At 32.3% G+C, this 16,839-nt stretch overlaps 1 protein-coding gene across 1 annotated transcript; it reads right to left on the reverse strand.

Annotated features, from left to right (window-relative positions):
- Positions 1 to 517: 517 nt before the first annotated feature.
- On the reverse strand, positions 518 to 1,174 carry LOC150097805 (uncharacterized). Its single transcript, XM_090406998.1, has one exon. The coding sequence runs from the start codon at positions 1,172 to 1,174 to the stop codon at positions 518 to 520; it is 657 nt and encodes a 218-aa protein (XP_090263124.1).
- Positions 1,175 to 16,839: the final 15,665 nt, after the last annotated feature.

A 16,839-nucleotide genomic window follows, 5' to 3' on the forward strand; every position in this document is an offset into this window, starting at 1 on the left:
AAAGTATAGTCAAAGTCAATTTCGGCAATTAGCTACAGATTTTTTTCCTCTGGAAAGTAACGTTCTTTGACATTTACGTAACGTATTTCTCTAAAATATTAATATTTATAAACACAGTGTAATGTTTAACAGTTAGTCGGGAAAGAATATCTGTTCCATTGATGGGACCTGACCGTTTTTAAATCAATAAATAAGACTGTGTTATGTATTAACATTTTAATGATAGAAAAATACGAAAAGTAAATAGAAAATAAAGGACATCAGTGCAGAGAAGATTACCGAGAAACCTAATGAATTTAGCAAGGTTTATATTCTCTTTCAAAGCAATTTCGAACCATTTGAGAATAAAAATGATTAGATCTGGTATTCTAAAATAATGTTTACTATAATTAAGAATAAATAAAAAGGCAAGTGTGGAATTTGCTTAACTTGGATTCATTTCCGAAATTTACAAGCAAATAAAAATATTTAAGTGGAAATGGAGAAAAAGAGAACGAAAGTGAAAGACAGATACTTACTATACTGGTACAGGCTTTTTAATTATAACTGGCTTCTCCTTAATCACACTAATGTGAACAGGAATGTGCTTGGGTACTGGAACTGGAATGGTTTTGTGGACGGGAACAATGTAGGGTTTAGGGATATGAACAGGCACGTGAACAGGATAAGGCTTGGGTACTGGTACTTCTTTGTGAACAGGCACAACGTAAGGTTTGGGGACCTTGATGACCTTAGGGATGGGGTAGGGTTTTGGTACTGGAACAGGCTTATGGACTGGATACTCTTTGGGGATGGGAACGATCTTGTGCACTGGTTTCACAATGGTAACGACGTGGGGAACGGGGAATGGCTTGGGTACGGGAACCTTTTTGTAAACTGGATAAGGTTTGGGAATATGAACTGGCTTAGGGATGTGTACTGGGTGTGGGACGGTGATTAGTTTGGGAGTTTCCTTGATGATGTACTTGACTGGCTGTGGTTTCCAGTCCTCCTCTCCACCTCCACCGTAGTCTCCACCACCTCCACCGTAGTCTCCTCCGCCTCCGTAACCTCCACCTCCGTAACCTCCACCACCACCACCTCCGTAATCTTCTCCGCCTATATCATAGCTAGGTTCGGAAGTGGCAGAATGTAAGAAAATTAGAAGAAGAGCGGAAAGCGCCCAGACTTTCATTCCGGTCAGCTGTAAGAAAGAAAGAAAAAAAATCATTCATTAGAGTAGAAATTCACCTCGAAATTGCTTTTTAGATGAGAGATTAATATAAAGATTTCATTACAAAAGTTAACGAAACTTTAACAAGCTTCTATTATTGTAGGAATATTACGAAAATGACTTGGCATAGCAACGCATTGAATTAATCCCTAAATATTTTTATTAAAGATAAAGATAGTTTCAAATATTAGAACGCTCCTTACTTTATTTGATTACAAATGTTTGAAAGTAAAGCAGTGCCTATATGGATTAATTCTCGCATTCGCGGTTGAATTTTCTTAAGTTACGAATTCCACTTAATAAACTCACGTGCTATTTATCTTAACTTAATATTTAAAAAGATATGTAGATATTTCACTTTTAGATATAGAGTTTCAACTAGTGAAGCAAATATATTAACTCTGAGAAATATAGGTTAAAATTTATGAGTTCAAAACGACCAAATAGAAAATCGCAACACAAAAAAGCAACAAAGTTATGTTAGATGTTATAAGAGATTAGAAATAATGTAAACCACGTGATCTCAAATAATCTTTAGAGACATCTTAATTTAGATGCATGTTAATATAATAATTCAATATTTTCCTTTAATAATGTAAACATCTTACATCCAGCGCATTAATCTGGTCAGATCGAATTCAAAATTAGATTTTAATGAAATATAGTAAATTATCTATTAAATTTATATAAATATATGTTAATTCTAAACTGAAAATCAAATTTAAAGAATTTCTTTAAATTCTTAAATTTTTCTTTAATACTTTGTAATTTAATATACACACCTATTATTTATCTGTAATTTTAGGTTATATTAAAAAAATGAAACCAAATATAAAATTTAAATTTTAACAGTAAATTCTTGATGTTTCTAAAAACGATTCTTAGATTCTTAGATCAAATATTACTTTAGATTAATATAATATAGCGATTTGTTAAACAAATATATTAATTAACAAAAGCAAATAAAATAATAAATTTTCACTTCACATTTCTGATGGGCTAAAAGTTTTTTTATTCTGATTAAAAAAATTAACAAAGAGAAAAGGCTATGAGTTAGCCACTATCTCTTTGCTGGACATTAACGGAATGTCAACTGTCCAAACTTTGCAGAAGAAAGTTATTGCTCAATAAACTTCCTTTCTTTCAAAAAAAAAATAAATAATAAGCGGACGGTTCTATTTTCTCATACTTTCGATTGTTGGCCACGTTTCTATGAAATCAATCGGCGAAATCTCCTGAATCACTGGCTGATATCCATTTACCCTCGTATTCCATTCGTACCAAAACTCCCTTTGTGGAAAGCTCCCCTAACTTACCTTATTGGTGTATGTCTTTACCAAAGAGCAACTGTCTCGCTGAATGAGTGCCATTCTCCTGCTACAATCGACTTTTATATTGGATCACAGCCAATAAGACGCACCGACCTATTTGCCGTTGTAAAGTTCGTCAAGAAAAATTGGGCCAGTGAACTTCCCACCGGTCCAAATGTCTTCGCTATCGCCTTCTGCCGTCGGGTGTAGAAGCGGGGAAGCGAAAAGAGTAGGGAATGTTAGGGGAGGAGGAAGAAAATCAGAACAACGTATTTTCCTTTCGTTGGAAGTCGAAACAGAATAGCGTTCACTTTTTCACTAGCCTACGGCGCGTTCTCTCCCCCCCCCCCGTCACTGTCCTGCCTGAGGGTGCGTAAAGAAGGAAGAAAGCGTATATTTGGCGATGTCCTTCGAAGGCTGCATGTATTTCTTTCTCTCTCTCTTTCGTTATATTTTCGCCAGAGGAGGTGTCAACAGCCGGGCTAGCTTATATCCTATAGTTGCACGTGCTTTGGAGCAAGGCCACATTAAACACTTGGGTGGTGTCTGATGGTGATACATTTTTTTTTTAGGACAACAGGGAAAAAATAGAGAAAAGTACGACGAGGGGTTGGCATGGGGATGATACTTTCACTGAGTTTATGTGTGTTTTGCGGACGGGTGTTTTTGTACCTTCATTCACGACCTTGCGGCAAACAAGACGTTTCACATTGACGGAATGGGAATAAAAAAAAAAGCGAACGTAAGGAAGGAAATTAATACTTTGTAATAGATTAAGTGAGTTAGTACTTAATTTAGAATGGAATTGATAGATCCTTCTTTTCCTGCGTTTATTTTGGTAACTAATTTTATCCTTCTCTCCTTAGTCGGTGGATTTTAAGATTCCATTAAAAAAATCTTGAAAGCAAGTTACGAAATGTTGATTTCTGTGCTCTCTTTATCTTTAGTTTTCCCGAAATTCTCTGATGTTGTAATCACAAATACAATCTGGTGTTTGAAACTTCATGAGTATCGTTTCATCATTGGTGTCTTTAAAAGTATGCCTAAATCTATACCAGAATAGATGAATCAATCTTTGAATGAACGAAGAATGCAACACTAACGTTGTCTTATCCTTATTATTCATTTCATAGTAAAAAAAAGAAGTGTTAGATAGCCCAGAATAATTATAATGAGTAAATAATATTTCTTGTAAATGTAAGCGAGTAGAGTGTGTTTATTTATTTTTTTAAATCATAGATTTATGTTGTTCACTGAATTAATGATCATAGACTCTGAAAGTCCAGACATCACTCATCTTAACTGAGATTCATATTAGCCAGGAAGACGCAGTCAGAATTATTTAGTTCCTTTCACAGTAAAGTGTTTTGTCCTATCAGACGAACTTTCTTACTAGACTAAGATCAGGGTGTCATAGCGCTAGCATGCGCGCATCTCTTTGCACGTTATCACGAAAATGCAGCTGTCCCCCAGAATCAATAGACAAGAGTTTGCATTGCGAGCGAGATATAGCTGCTTCAAAAAGTTTCAAGCTCACTAAATTCTTTTTCATTATTCTCAAGGATGACAACAGCGAGCTGCTCTTGGGATATTTATTGGTCTAAATCAGACATGTTTATGGCATGGTTTGGGGTATTCCTTTTGAAAACGATTTACTGTACAATATTTTAAAATAATCCATGGATGACTTGAAACGACTACTCGACACCTTTATATATTCCATTTTTAATCAATTCGGTAATATCTGATTTTTAATCAAAGTCCACGATGCCTTCCCTGCATAAAAAAAGCACTTTCATATTTGTATATCCCCCCCTCCCCAGACCCAGAAAAAAGAAATAAACAAGTGAGGATACATCATTAAATAATTTACTTATTTGCTTAGTATACGCGGGAAAAACAATAATACAAAGCCTTAATAACAAAAATAGAAGAGTTTGTGTTTTGCTAGTGCATTATTTATTTATTGTTTGTTGATAGTAAAAAAATAAAAATAAAAAATAAAAAGGTGATTATTCTCTCAATATTTGGAGAGCAATATTCTTCGCTTTTACCTTAGCTCTAAAAGTCTACATTCAACTATTGCCAAAAGTATCAAAATTAAATACATAATTATAGATATCAGTTTCTATTTATAAAATATTATAAATGTAATTCTGTGATAATTTTAAAAATATGTTGATTTCTTAGTATCAAATTTTATCATTTCAAGACACAAACTGAGAAAAACTGTGTTTAAATCTACAATAAAATGAAATAATATTGGGGGAATAAAAAGTAAACAGATCGATATAAATGCCGTAATATATGAACCTGTTTCTGACAAGTCCACTTGCGGATTCGATTGGATGGATTATGAAGTATCATATGAATGAATGACGTAAAACTTCATACTTGAGCTAGATATTATAAATCAGTCAAGTAACTGTAACGTAAATGACGTAAAACAACTCGCATAGTATATCAGGTATCTAAATTGTAACAGCTGTCACTGACAGAAGATATTCCATCTGGAACAACTTTGTGTGTCATGCGGGTTAACTAAATATACTATATAATTAAAATTGTAATATTCATTTTCGGTATTTCCTTTATATAATTAAAAAAAAAGATTTTTAAGAAATTATTTTATTATTTTAAATAATTTATTTAAAATTATTAAAACAAGAAATATTATTATTTGCAGTTACTGTGATGTTTTAAAACAAACAAAAAAAAACAGTTTGATTTGAAGATTTTTGAATATTTATGTGTGATGTTTCTATGTAATTAAAACAGGAACATTAAGTCACTATAAATTATGTTTCTCGTTAGCACACATGAATATTTTATTCAAAAATTTTTATTATAAAATAATCATATTGTAATAATTATTTTATTACTTAATTTATAAGAAATAAAAATAATTACAAAAAAGTCAAAAGTATAATAGTAATTAGATAATACACCTTTTCATTTTTTTTATTTATCAACATTAAAATAAAGGGATTAAGTGTGTTATTGTCAGATGTAAGTTCTATTATATATCTATTATTATACGGAAATTTTTTCATGTACTTTCCATCTATATAAATGGAAATTACACGAAATAAAATGTTTTAATAAATTTCGCGTAATAAATTTTTTCGTGTAATTTTCATCTAAGATGGAAATTTATTAAAACATTTTCTATTGTATGTTTTCCTTTGATTGTGCTGTAGCATTTTTATAAGCAATCATGTGGGTTAACTAAATATACTATATAATTAAAATTGTAATATTCATTTTCGGTATTTCTGTTAACGTTAGCTATTGCACCATCATTTTGTTTGTGTGTGTGTGTGTGTGTGTGTGTGTTATCTTCTGGTGTTCCCATGTGTATAATAATGTTTAAGTGGGACAGCAAGTTGCTGTGTCCTGATTTTCTATTTCTGCAGACGTCTAAGCACTGCTTACGTTTTGTTAACACACACTTGTTACTTAGCAGTATATGGTGGTAGAAGGCCCAAGTATCCATTATATAATTAGAAAAGTGGCTCTACTTCTACCTGTGACCTTTCTGTTTATAAGAATGCATCGGGGTTCACCTATAGTAGACATCACTTTTTCCCCATGAAGACATGTTCGAAGGTTGAGAAATTGAGGTCATCATCCCAAGTAAATCAACTTAACATTCTAGAACAGTAGCAGAATTCTTTACACAAACCAATTAAGCTTACTTTTAAAAACACAATTTCTTAAAAGATAAATGAACCACCTGAAAGATAATGTATTAAGATGCATTCACTTTGCTTCATAGCTAATTATTAACCAGAAAGAATTTGCGAATTTTACCCATGTGGGAACAAACTTTAATAGACCGTGACTGAGTCAATAAAACGTGGTTTCGAAATTAGGATTAAACGCTGAGTAAGATAATCTGTTCTTTGTATTCGGTACTAAATAAAAATAAAATGTTTTAAAATTATCTAAAAATAAAAGTATCTACAATGAGTAGAACGGGTTATGCGTCTCATAATTCTCTTGTTTATGTTCTAAACCTTTTTGTATTGGTTATATAACTTGCATGATTAACTGATTTGAAATATACGAACCCTGGATCGACCGTGAGATGCGGTGATTGATTCATTCAATCCAATATCTTTGGAGGGTAATGGATGGCAATGCTGTAGCCAATGAAGTTCTAACTGAGGCTCGGCTATTGCTGTTACCCTCCTGCCATGATCAGAGCTTTAAAATAGCTCAATAACACCTTATCCATACACTGTCCTCTACAGATAACGGGGAAGATGAAAAGCATTCTTGCTTCGTCCCTTTAAGCCAGTCCTTATAAGGACTATAAGGACGATAAAATTAATAATTTTATTGGACCACAAGAATACACACATTGGTTTAAATATAGATGACTATTGAATTAAATCATTTTAATAATTAGTTTATTAAACTCCAATGTATTTTTATATTACAGTCTTATTATAATATTTATCACGATATTTGTTATTGTAAATTGTCTCATTATTTGTGAACTGATTTATGCAAATAAGTTTTAAAGATTTTCGTGTATAACAAACTTTATGAAAAGAAAAAAAACATTTAAAAAAAGCAAGAAAACGTTTTAAAAAAGTTTAAAAGATCAACTAAACCGTTTCAGGTTTCATCTGAAAGCAGTATATTTCCAATGATACGTACATTGAGAACAAGATGAAAATGAATTTAAAAACAAATAAAATAAAAAAACCAACAATATTAGAAAAATACTTGATATTATTAGTATTCAAAAAATGTCTAATTAGAGCTAATCTAATCTATGATCACTTAAACAGAATGGAACCTAACTTAATATAATAATAAATAATATAATGCGATATTCGAATTAAATTTCTAAATAACTTTATTATTTGAGATCACTCATTTTTGAGTAGAATATTCGATGCACAGGAAATTGTATTCTTCTTGATATATCTCTAGTAGAGGATAAAACTGAAAAATTTCGAATCAAAGTGGAAACGTATTTGAATAAGCTTAGAAAATACCTGATAACAGGTAATTTATTCGAAATATGTACACCCTGAGAATAATCAAACCCACTAGTTTGTACGGCAGCTACGCTATCCATTGTTCCAACCAAGCCAGAATGGATAGCTGTTTAAAGGTTTCCTTGGATACTTATTAAATTCAAAGTATTAAAACACACTTATAACATGCGATTTCCATGTATTTTTATTAACTGAATAGATTATTATGGTGTTATTTGTAATCATTATATTAAGCATACTTGAAATATATGATTCTTATTAAAAAAATGCTTCTTACACCTACTAGATATTTTTAACTAAATTAAATCTGAACCTTAACAAACAAACAAACAGCGATCTGTTTTTCGATTGCAATCTGTACACCTCAAGGGTCTGTTTTGGGTCCATTACTGTTTAATTTGTATGTAAATGATATCTGGAGAGGTCTGAATGGTGATGTGCAGTTGTTTGCAGATGATGCAAAGTTGGGCAGAGCTATCAAGAGTAGTGTGGATGCTGTAGCTTTGCAAGAGGACTTGAATACACTGTCTGAATGGGTAAATAAGTGGGGATGTCAATTCAGTGTTTCAAAGTGTAAGGTTTTGAAATTTGGGAAGCAGAGATGGGATGTAAAGTACATAATCGGTGCAAATATCTTGGAAGAGGTAGAGGAAATGAGAGATCTGGGAGTGATTGTAGACAAGGACCTAAAATTTCGGGGACATGTTACTAAAATAGTGAAGACAACACAGCGGATAATGGGAATGATGCGGCGGACATTGACTTGTAGAAGTAAGGATGTTATGGTTCCTTTGTATAAGGCTTTGATCAGGCCACATATGGATTACTGTGCACAGATCTGGTTTTCAAAAAGATGAAATTGCGTTGGAAAAAGTTCAGAGGCGATTGACTAAGGTGGTTTCTGGTCTCTGGAATGTAGAGTATGAAGACAGATTGACAAAATGCAATTTGCAGAAATTGGAGGATAGAAGGAGGAGGGAGGGATATCATTGAGAATATAAGCTGTTAAGAGGTTATTACCAGATTAATGTCGGGGAGGTTTTGCACAGAATGGGTGCGGATAGCAGGAGAACAAGAGGTCATTCCTGGAAGCTGTATAAGGAGGGTGTGAGCAAGGGAGTGAGGAGTAGGTTTTTTGCATGGAGAGTGGTGAGTGATTGGAATGCTTTGCCCGAGAGTGTGGTGAGTGCAGAGACAGTGAATATATTTAAGGCACAGTATGATAAACTGTGTGTATAACAGTGGACCTCCCACGATGAGTCTTTGACTCCATGGAGGTTTTCATAATAATAATAATAATAATGATCTCTTTGCAATTTTGGAAATTCTATATCAAGTATATGTCGGCTTAGGGGATTCATCTGGTAATCTATGGAGGTCATCGTTGTCCTCTATAAAAACACATTTTAGTCATTGACATAATGTGTCAATCACTGTCTGCTGATGAAGAGAATGTGTCTGTAGGACCCAGGTATACTTAGGCAAAAAAGATTACATTTTATCCGACTACGAAGTCATATCTCTTGATTTTTGAATATTTGTCGGAAATTTTTTTTTGTGCGTTTGAGGAGGGAGTGCAGGATGGTATTTATTTTTTAAGAATAAATACGATTTAATTTTGAAGAAAAAAATACATATAAAATCAAAATAAACAACCTGACTATGAATCCTCATACAGAAAGTAAGAGGCGTGACTTAAAAAAAAGGGAAATATTTTTTCTAAACAAGTAGATTAAGTTGCAAAGTATACATATCCCGTATTTTGCCTTTTATTAGGATTATTCTTTTTCGAATTATAAACTAGAAATAATTAATTATACTAAAAACTGAACAATATTATTGTGCTCTGTATTAAAAGTGATTCAATCTCACTAGGCTCCAATGCGATCACTATATGAGTATCAAAACAGCAGTAAAAATAAAGTTATGATAGCTTAAAATAATAATTTTCAACCTAAATGTAATAAAAAATAGCAAATAAAATAAAATCCACATCCTAATTATACGAATGTTTCACTTCATTTCAACATTTCCTCGTGTAGTGTCATCAAACAGTGTACAGCAGAGTACTCGCAGATACTTTTCATCCAGCGGTAAGTATAAATTCAGGAAATGTGGCAGGAAGCTACAACCTATTGACAGGACAATAGCGAGAGAAAGCTGATTTAGCGTATTATTTGTGCAGTTGAAGCAAATCCGACATTGTACTCGAGTCTTTTATGAATCTAAAGAACGTATTTCCTTTTGTAATTTTTCTTAATAATAATTTGCAAGCGTTTCCTTCCGGTAAGTAAATACGAAAATAAACTACACCTTGGAGTTTTATCTCTTTTTTCCGTATCACAATCTGGCTAACAAATGTTCCAATTTGTGTAATTCGTGGCGTTTAAACCGGAAGTTATCTCTGTGGGATTTTTCTCGACTCTGTGACAGTTTCAGCTGTTTGTTGCGAAACATCAGCGATAAGAGGAAAAGGATGCCAATCAGTCATGAATTATTCATTCAAGAAATAAAAAAAATGACTTTCTTCGCAATTTTAAACGATTATCCCTAAAACATGTCTGATCTGTCAAATTTAGGAGTGGAACTTAAAAATTTAAATTGATGTGTTGAGTGCTGTGTTTGAGACTTTCATCAACTGTACTGTATTTATAAAATGCATTCGCGAACGAAAGAAAAATTCAACTGTACTGTACTTATACAATATATTTTGTGGTGGTAAAAAGATCCTCTTTATATGTACAAAGTAGAAAATCTATTCAGCTTTTCTAAATTTAGCAAACTGTTCTCTTAAAAACTATGATAAAAATAATAGATAAAAAATAAAGATAGTAATAACTAAAAAATTAAAAAAAATTAAAAACTATAAAAAAACTATAGCAGTCTCATCTCAGTCTGATTTTCAAACTTTATTTTATTTTATTTTTATTATTTTTATGTGACTTTCACCCATCAAAGATTTATTTGTAAGTCTATCGTACATTCGCGCCTTGGGTGAGCTAAGGATTTTTTCTCTATTTCTATTGACTTATTTTTGTGTATTTTTTTTTTAAATTCATTATTTACCAAGTTTGGAAATCTTGCTATACAGATACAGAATTTGTTTAAGCCACTTCAGGTCTCCAATAAGCAGGGCAATAGTCTCACATCTGGAAATAAGATTCATCTACCATTTAAAAATTAATTCAATTATTTTTATATTTTTATTTGGATAAGTAAAAGACCAAAAAAAATAAATAAAGCAATTAAAAGTTTTTAATTGCTTTATTTAATGAAATGTTTCATCCAAAGAAATTAATTAATTTTAAGAATGATGCTATAAATATTCAAACACATCAATGTTCCGAGCATGTTCCTTCTCTAGATAGTATGAATTTAGAATAAGAAATAGACTTGATAAACTCTGTTTTGCCTCAAAGCGGATGTGATATAGTTCAGGTCAAACGGGATAAAAAATAAATAAATAAACCAAAGAAATGGGCCGTATTTTTGACTCGCAGCCAAGGAAAGTCATCCTGCAGATGCCTATGAATGCACGTGACTAGAAGAACGAGGGGAGAGATGAAATATACCCCCACCTGTCTCGTCGCGTCGCTCTATTGCGAAAGAGATGAAGATTGAAAGAATGTCGCACGAGTTGACGGAGGAAGACGACATATTCATTCACGGTCTTTGACTCCAGTCGTCAACTTTTGTTTTGTTTCTGTTTACCGCCAATAGCGTAGCGTTTTCACTGACCTTAAAATTATTCATCGGTTATTTTAATCATTCCATTTCAGGAGGGTGGACTGGTGAAGAGGGGGGGACGAGAAGTTTCATTCTGGCATTGTCTGTATTCAGGACACCAGCTCTATATTAAATTCGTTTCACTCGAGTGGTAGCGATAATTTCCGATAGGAGCGCTGCGTGCAAGTGGTTCGTTGTTTAACAAAGCAAGTGACTTGTGACAATGAGACACACACATTGTCAATTGGAGAGGTGAGCGTTGTTTAGATTGGCTGCTTAATTTGCACATTGTTCTGCCTGTTAAAGCTTGACAACAATAGCAACTGTCAACGCCCCACAAACAAAAATGACAATCGAAGAGACTCTTGCGCGTTAGCGTTGGCATTTGTGCACAAGATGAAACAACTGGTAGACATAAATAGAAACACTTATTAAAGGAGCTTGCTTGTTTGTGTTTCGTATTTAGAGAAAATAGCAGTGGATTCTAAAAGCGTGAGTCAAATGTTTGAAGAAAGTCTTGAAACGATAGTTGTTTGACCACAAGATTTGATCCGGTTTTATGAATAGCGATAAAATGTTCTTTACCTTTGCTTTATGTCATAAATAGGATATCTATTTGGAGTTGTGGAGAGAGTGACATTCTTACTTCGTATGATATCTGATATCCATTATTCCTTCAAGAAGAAGAAGAAATAAATATTAAAATTGCTTGAAATATCTCTTTTCACAATTTAAATCCATAAATTTAAACTTTCGACCCACTATCACGTGATAGGAAGTGACGCATTATTTTTTAAAAAAGAAATGCAATGTTCCAGATTTCCAAACACTGGCGTGGGGTAGGAGAAAGTACACTTATCCTCAAAATTAGAAGAAAAAAAAAGAACTGATATCGGCTGCCCTGTTGGCCAAATTAGTGGAAAAACCTATGTTTGGGTTGATAACATTAATCAAACGTACTTTCATGGGCGCAGAAAGGCACAATGGATGGCCTGATTATGACAATCAACCATCATTGCGATCACGTGGTTTTATTATTGAAATAAAAAAGCTGTAGTGTCTCCAGTATCATGACATGTCTTCCAGCTATTGCGCAACTTGTTTCCCATTATGTAAGATTTCAGGAAGCACGTCTCTGTTTAAAACACTGTACATTTACACGAAATAATTTTTGAACAACTACCATAAATAGTTTCTTAAGGTTATTTAGGGCATGCTAAATCACAGCGAGCGACTCACTGCGTGATTCTATCTGACCCATCATTCCATTTAATCATTTATTTTTTTTATAATTGTATTTTGATTTAAACTTTTTAATCCAGTTTATTTAACACGAGTATTCATAAACTTGTTTGACACCGGAAAAATTATTTTTAAAAAAAATATTATTCTTTTACATAATACAAATTATAATTTATTAAATTACACATAAAAGTTTTATTAATAAATTTTTTTTTTTCAAGATTCCAAAGTATAATTGGAATTTGCTAATACACCTTTTTTATTTTATTTGAATAAAATTACAAATAATTTCAATCAGTAAATTTCATGTTTGTATTGTTTGTGCAATGCAATGTTGTAAATATGAGGCATTCTTCATAGATTTTCTAATTGTCAACTTCACTCGTAACTTCCAAGAGCTGAGTTTTATTGATCTTTCTTATTGATTAAAGATTAAATTAATCTTTCTGCTTTAATTTAATGTATACTTGCAATTTCTAAGAAAAGGGACAATAATGCAGCAACCTGTAACAGGAGTCATTAACTTTTTTTTCTACTTGGAGACCATGAGAATGAATTGATACCTGAGGAAAGAATTTTTGTCTTGAACTTTTTTATACAAAATGATTTCAGCCATATACTTCTTAAGTATTAAATAAAATAAAGTTGGTTTAAAGGATAATAACTGCTGATTTTGATCAGAATAATTCTAATCTATTGAGAGACAGAGTAAAATTCACTAAAATATTTAAAAAAAGATTAAACAAAATGGCAGATCGTCCAGTCAATTCACGGGAGGGGTACATTCAAATCTATTAAAATATTTAATAAAATAAGGGAGTGCTAAGAAAACAATGAGTTTCAAATTCTACTACACATGATTTATCTTTTAGGAGGAGGTTTCTGTAACATACATTCTATCTCAACAGGCAACTATTTATTTTATACATTACTTAATTATATGACATTCTGTGTTTAAATCAAATAATTATCTCGACAAGGAAAGGTTATTGAGGTTATTATTATTTGGAATCATGATTGAGGCAACTAAGACTATAAGGTTACTTTATTATATCTGTTAATTGCATGTGCTCTTCTAGCCGGCGTGCTAGATGAAGAAACGGAGTTCTTTTGGGAGGAAAAAACGCTTCTACACAGCATGAAACCGGCTAACTTGTTTTCGGTTGAAAAGCCCTGATAAAATTTCTTCGCCTGGATTCGAACCCAGGTATTTCCATCCATCGTTCATATCGACGGAGGTGCCTACGAAAATGAATGAATGATATAATAGAATTTATATATTAACATAAAAATCAATTTCGAATTCGATTGGACTTTTGTAATTGATATTATTTTCATTTCTATTTCATTTTCATTAGCAACCTTTATAAGATATCATCTTTGAACCGGTCTCATGTGGAGATGGAAGGATATGCCAATTAACAGAATATATATTCATCTTTGCCGCTTGTATTTGTGAACAGCCACAGTCCTTTTCCTTGTTGCTTTTCTGGTTATTACAAACCAATGCTGATTTCATTCACCCCAGAATTGTATTTCCAGCACAGACAAATATCTGCACTTGTCTAAATCGATGGAATCAATCTACTGAACACGTTTCAGCATTTAAAAAAATTAAAAAATTCGAGTAATAAATTTTTATCCCAGAAGTAAATCGACTTCCCATTTCCTTGTTTTTATTTTCTTTGCGAATATAACACGAAAGGAAATAGAAACCGTAATCATAAGACAGAGAAAAGGAAATTGGGATGTTTACTTCCTCCTTTGCTTGTAGACTATACATGATTGTAGCAAAAATTTCGCTATTAGCTGATCGGCTTAACTTGATAATAATCTCAAACGTTAATCAGTCATAAAATATGCAGAGTATACGATGACTGGTAATTAGTTTTTGCTATTTTAATCTCTGGGTCTGACTCGTTTTTCTCTCCATTCCTAATAATTACTATTAGCTTTCATTTCTTCCATCTTCTTTGCTACCTATCAACACCCCTAACTAAGCAACTCACGTTTCCACTTTGGGCTTTGCTATTTAATCCAAACTTTATCTTCCATGTGTATATTTTTTCAATTTATCTAATCAAATAAACCCGCAGGCATGGAAGGAGTTTCAGGAAATACAAGTACGCAAATCTCTCACCAAAAAAAAAAAAAAAAAACGTGTACGTTATCGGTAGTCAATCATACTTCCTTGACAACCTCTTTCACATTAAAAACGATATTGCAAAATCGCTTGCAGAGGTTGCCATGTTGTGTTCAATATGCCTTTACCGATCTACACTGCTTTATCATAAAGGAAGTGTAATTTCATTTTCCTTATTTAGAAATACATGACTTAATCCTCTAAATTACATGCTGTAGAATTAATGATAGAAAAAAAATAGTAGCATAATGGGTAATAAAAAAAAAATAAAAGAAAAACGAACGTGTGACATATTTCCACTTAGTTCATTGATATCCCTAATTGTCATTGTTGTTGAGTTCGTCGTGAGGAATTATGGGAATATTTTTGAATTTCAAAACTGGAGCAAATGTCCTAAAAGACGTTTTTATAACGTTTAAGCCCGCTTTATATGCGATTGTTCTGCAGATGTTGTTATTGTTTCTTACTTAACATAAATATACACCCCACGGCTTACTTGTGTATATTTAATGGGTCATACTAACAAAACATAAACAGTTCGGATTACGGCCTAAAGCGATAGGTAAAGTAAATTACTGCTAAATAGACACTCGTACAAAGGTGTACTCGATCATGAATTGTGTTAGGTGATTTTATGACACCCACAAAAGGCTTTGAATTTATTAGTACACAGCGCTTTCTCTTTCTATTGGATATAGATTTGCTTATTGTTTTCTAACTCACTTGACTTCAGTTATCTGAGTTGGAAAAGGCACAGTAACAGACTCTTTATAGCGCTTTTATTTAACTGTTTGTTCAGAGAGGATTTTAGGACAATCCTTTCTCTACTAGACACACTTACTCTGATACATTTTTACGCAGATTATGTCTTTAATTGCTTCAATTAGTCTTTTACATTACGGTATCTCCATTTCTCATATACAGAACACACTTTCAAGATGATCATGATTGTGTTAGTTATCCTTAAAAATTCTTTTTAAGGATAACTAGTGCTGCCGTGTAATGTTGGTCTCAAGAGAGAGAGAGAAGAGCTTCCAGAATTTTGAGAAGGAATCAACAAAAGAAGTTATTCGCAAGTTACTCTGCAAAAAATTGTTTTTATTATTGTATTTTTTCAAAATCACCCCCACATATGAGAGGGCTCAAAGCATATCTGTTGTCGATATCGTTTTTTTTTTTTTTTTTTTTTTTTTTTTTTTTAAGAGCTAGAAGTTGTAATCATTGGTGAATAGTTCGTGGAGTAAGTTTTCCAGAAAACTGAGGTATATGAGATGAAAGATGAATGAAAGTAGCAAAATATGGCAATTTGTTGAGAAGCGCTGTGTACATATAACACGATCATGTACAACTACCTTAGTGTTTGGACTAATTTCTCTCTTATTCCATATACATTTATTCATTTGACTGCTTACCATATTAGGTTTGCTTCTTCTGTTTATTATGTCCATAACTAACCATAACAAATTGTACCGAAATAACTGAAATATTTTACTTTTTATAGGTTTCCCATTCAGAACGGATCTGATGTTTTCAATAGCAGTAAAAGTAGCGTGCATCCCTATCTCGCACCTGATTTATATCAAACAACCTTCCGGTACTTCCTTCAATTCTAACTGCTGAACGACAACTCAATTATAGACTATGTATTGCTCGATATAATGTTTCATTTACAGTAGCATATAATTGTAGAGTTTTTGTTGAATCTGTGAGTTGGAATTTTGCATAAAATATGTATGTTTGGAAAAGCCTGCAACACGTAGAACGACATGCATCTATTCGGATCGCTATGCTTTGTCTATCTGTTCCTCTGAATATGGCAGAGCCAACACAAATTTTAATGAACCTTGGTATTTACGATATGCGCTAAATTTTGATAAGCCCTTTTAATTTTAATTTAATTTTAAACTTTAAAATAAAAAACTATTTTTTTTTATTTTAATATTTTAGCACTTAAAACAACTTTAAAATGCTCAAAGCTATTTAAAAAGCAACTAAATGGTTTTCACATTACAAAGTTGTTTTTTTTTTATTAAACAACTTAGCAATGGGATCTTACCGAAGTAGATCCCGCTGCAAAAATATTCTTACATTTTTCATTTTGTATCAATGACTAGATTAATTCATTGTTTCGAAACAATGAACAGGATATGTTTGTTGAATTTATAGATTCTGAGGATTCTGTGTATTGGC

This window comes from Typopeltis vanoorti, chromosome 17 (assembly GCF_054136105.1).
Source record: "Typopeltis vanoorti isolate ZY-2024b chromosome 17, IOZ_Tvanoo_1.0, whole genome shotgun sequence".
Lineage (NCBI taxonomy): Eukaryota > Metazoa > Arthropoda > Arachnida > Uropygi > Thelyphonidae > Typopeltis > Typopeltis vanoorti.

Excerpts from the sequence above, each read along its gene's own strand:
- LOC150097805 (XM_090406998.1), bottom strand. The coding sequence starts at position 1,174 with ATGAAAGTCTGGGCGCTTTCCGCTCTTCTTCTAATTTTCTTACATTCT.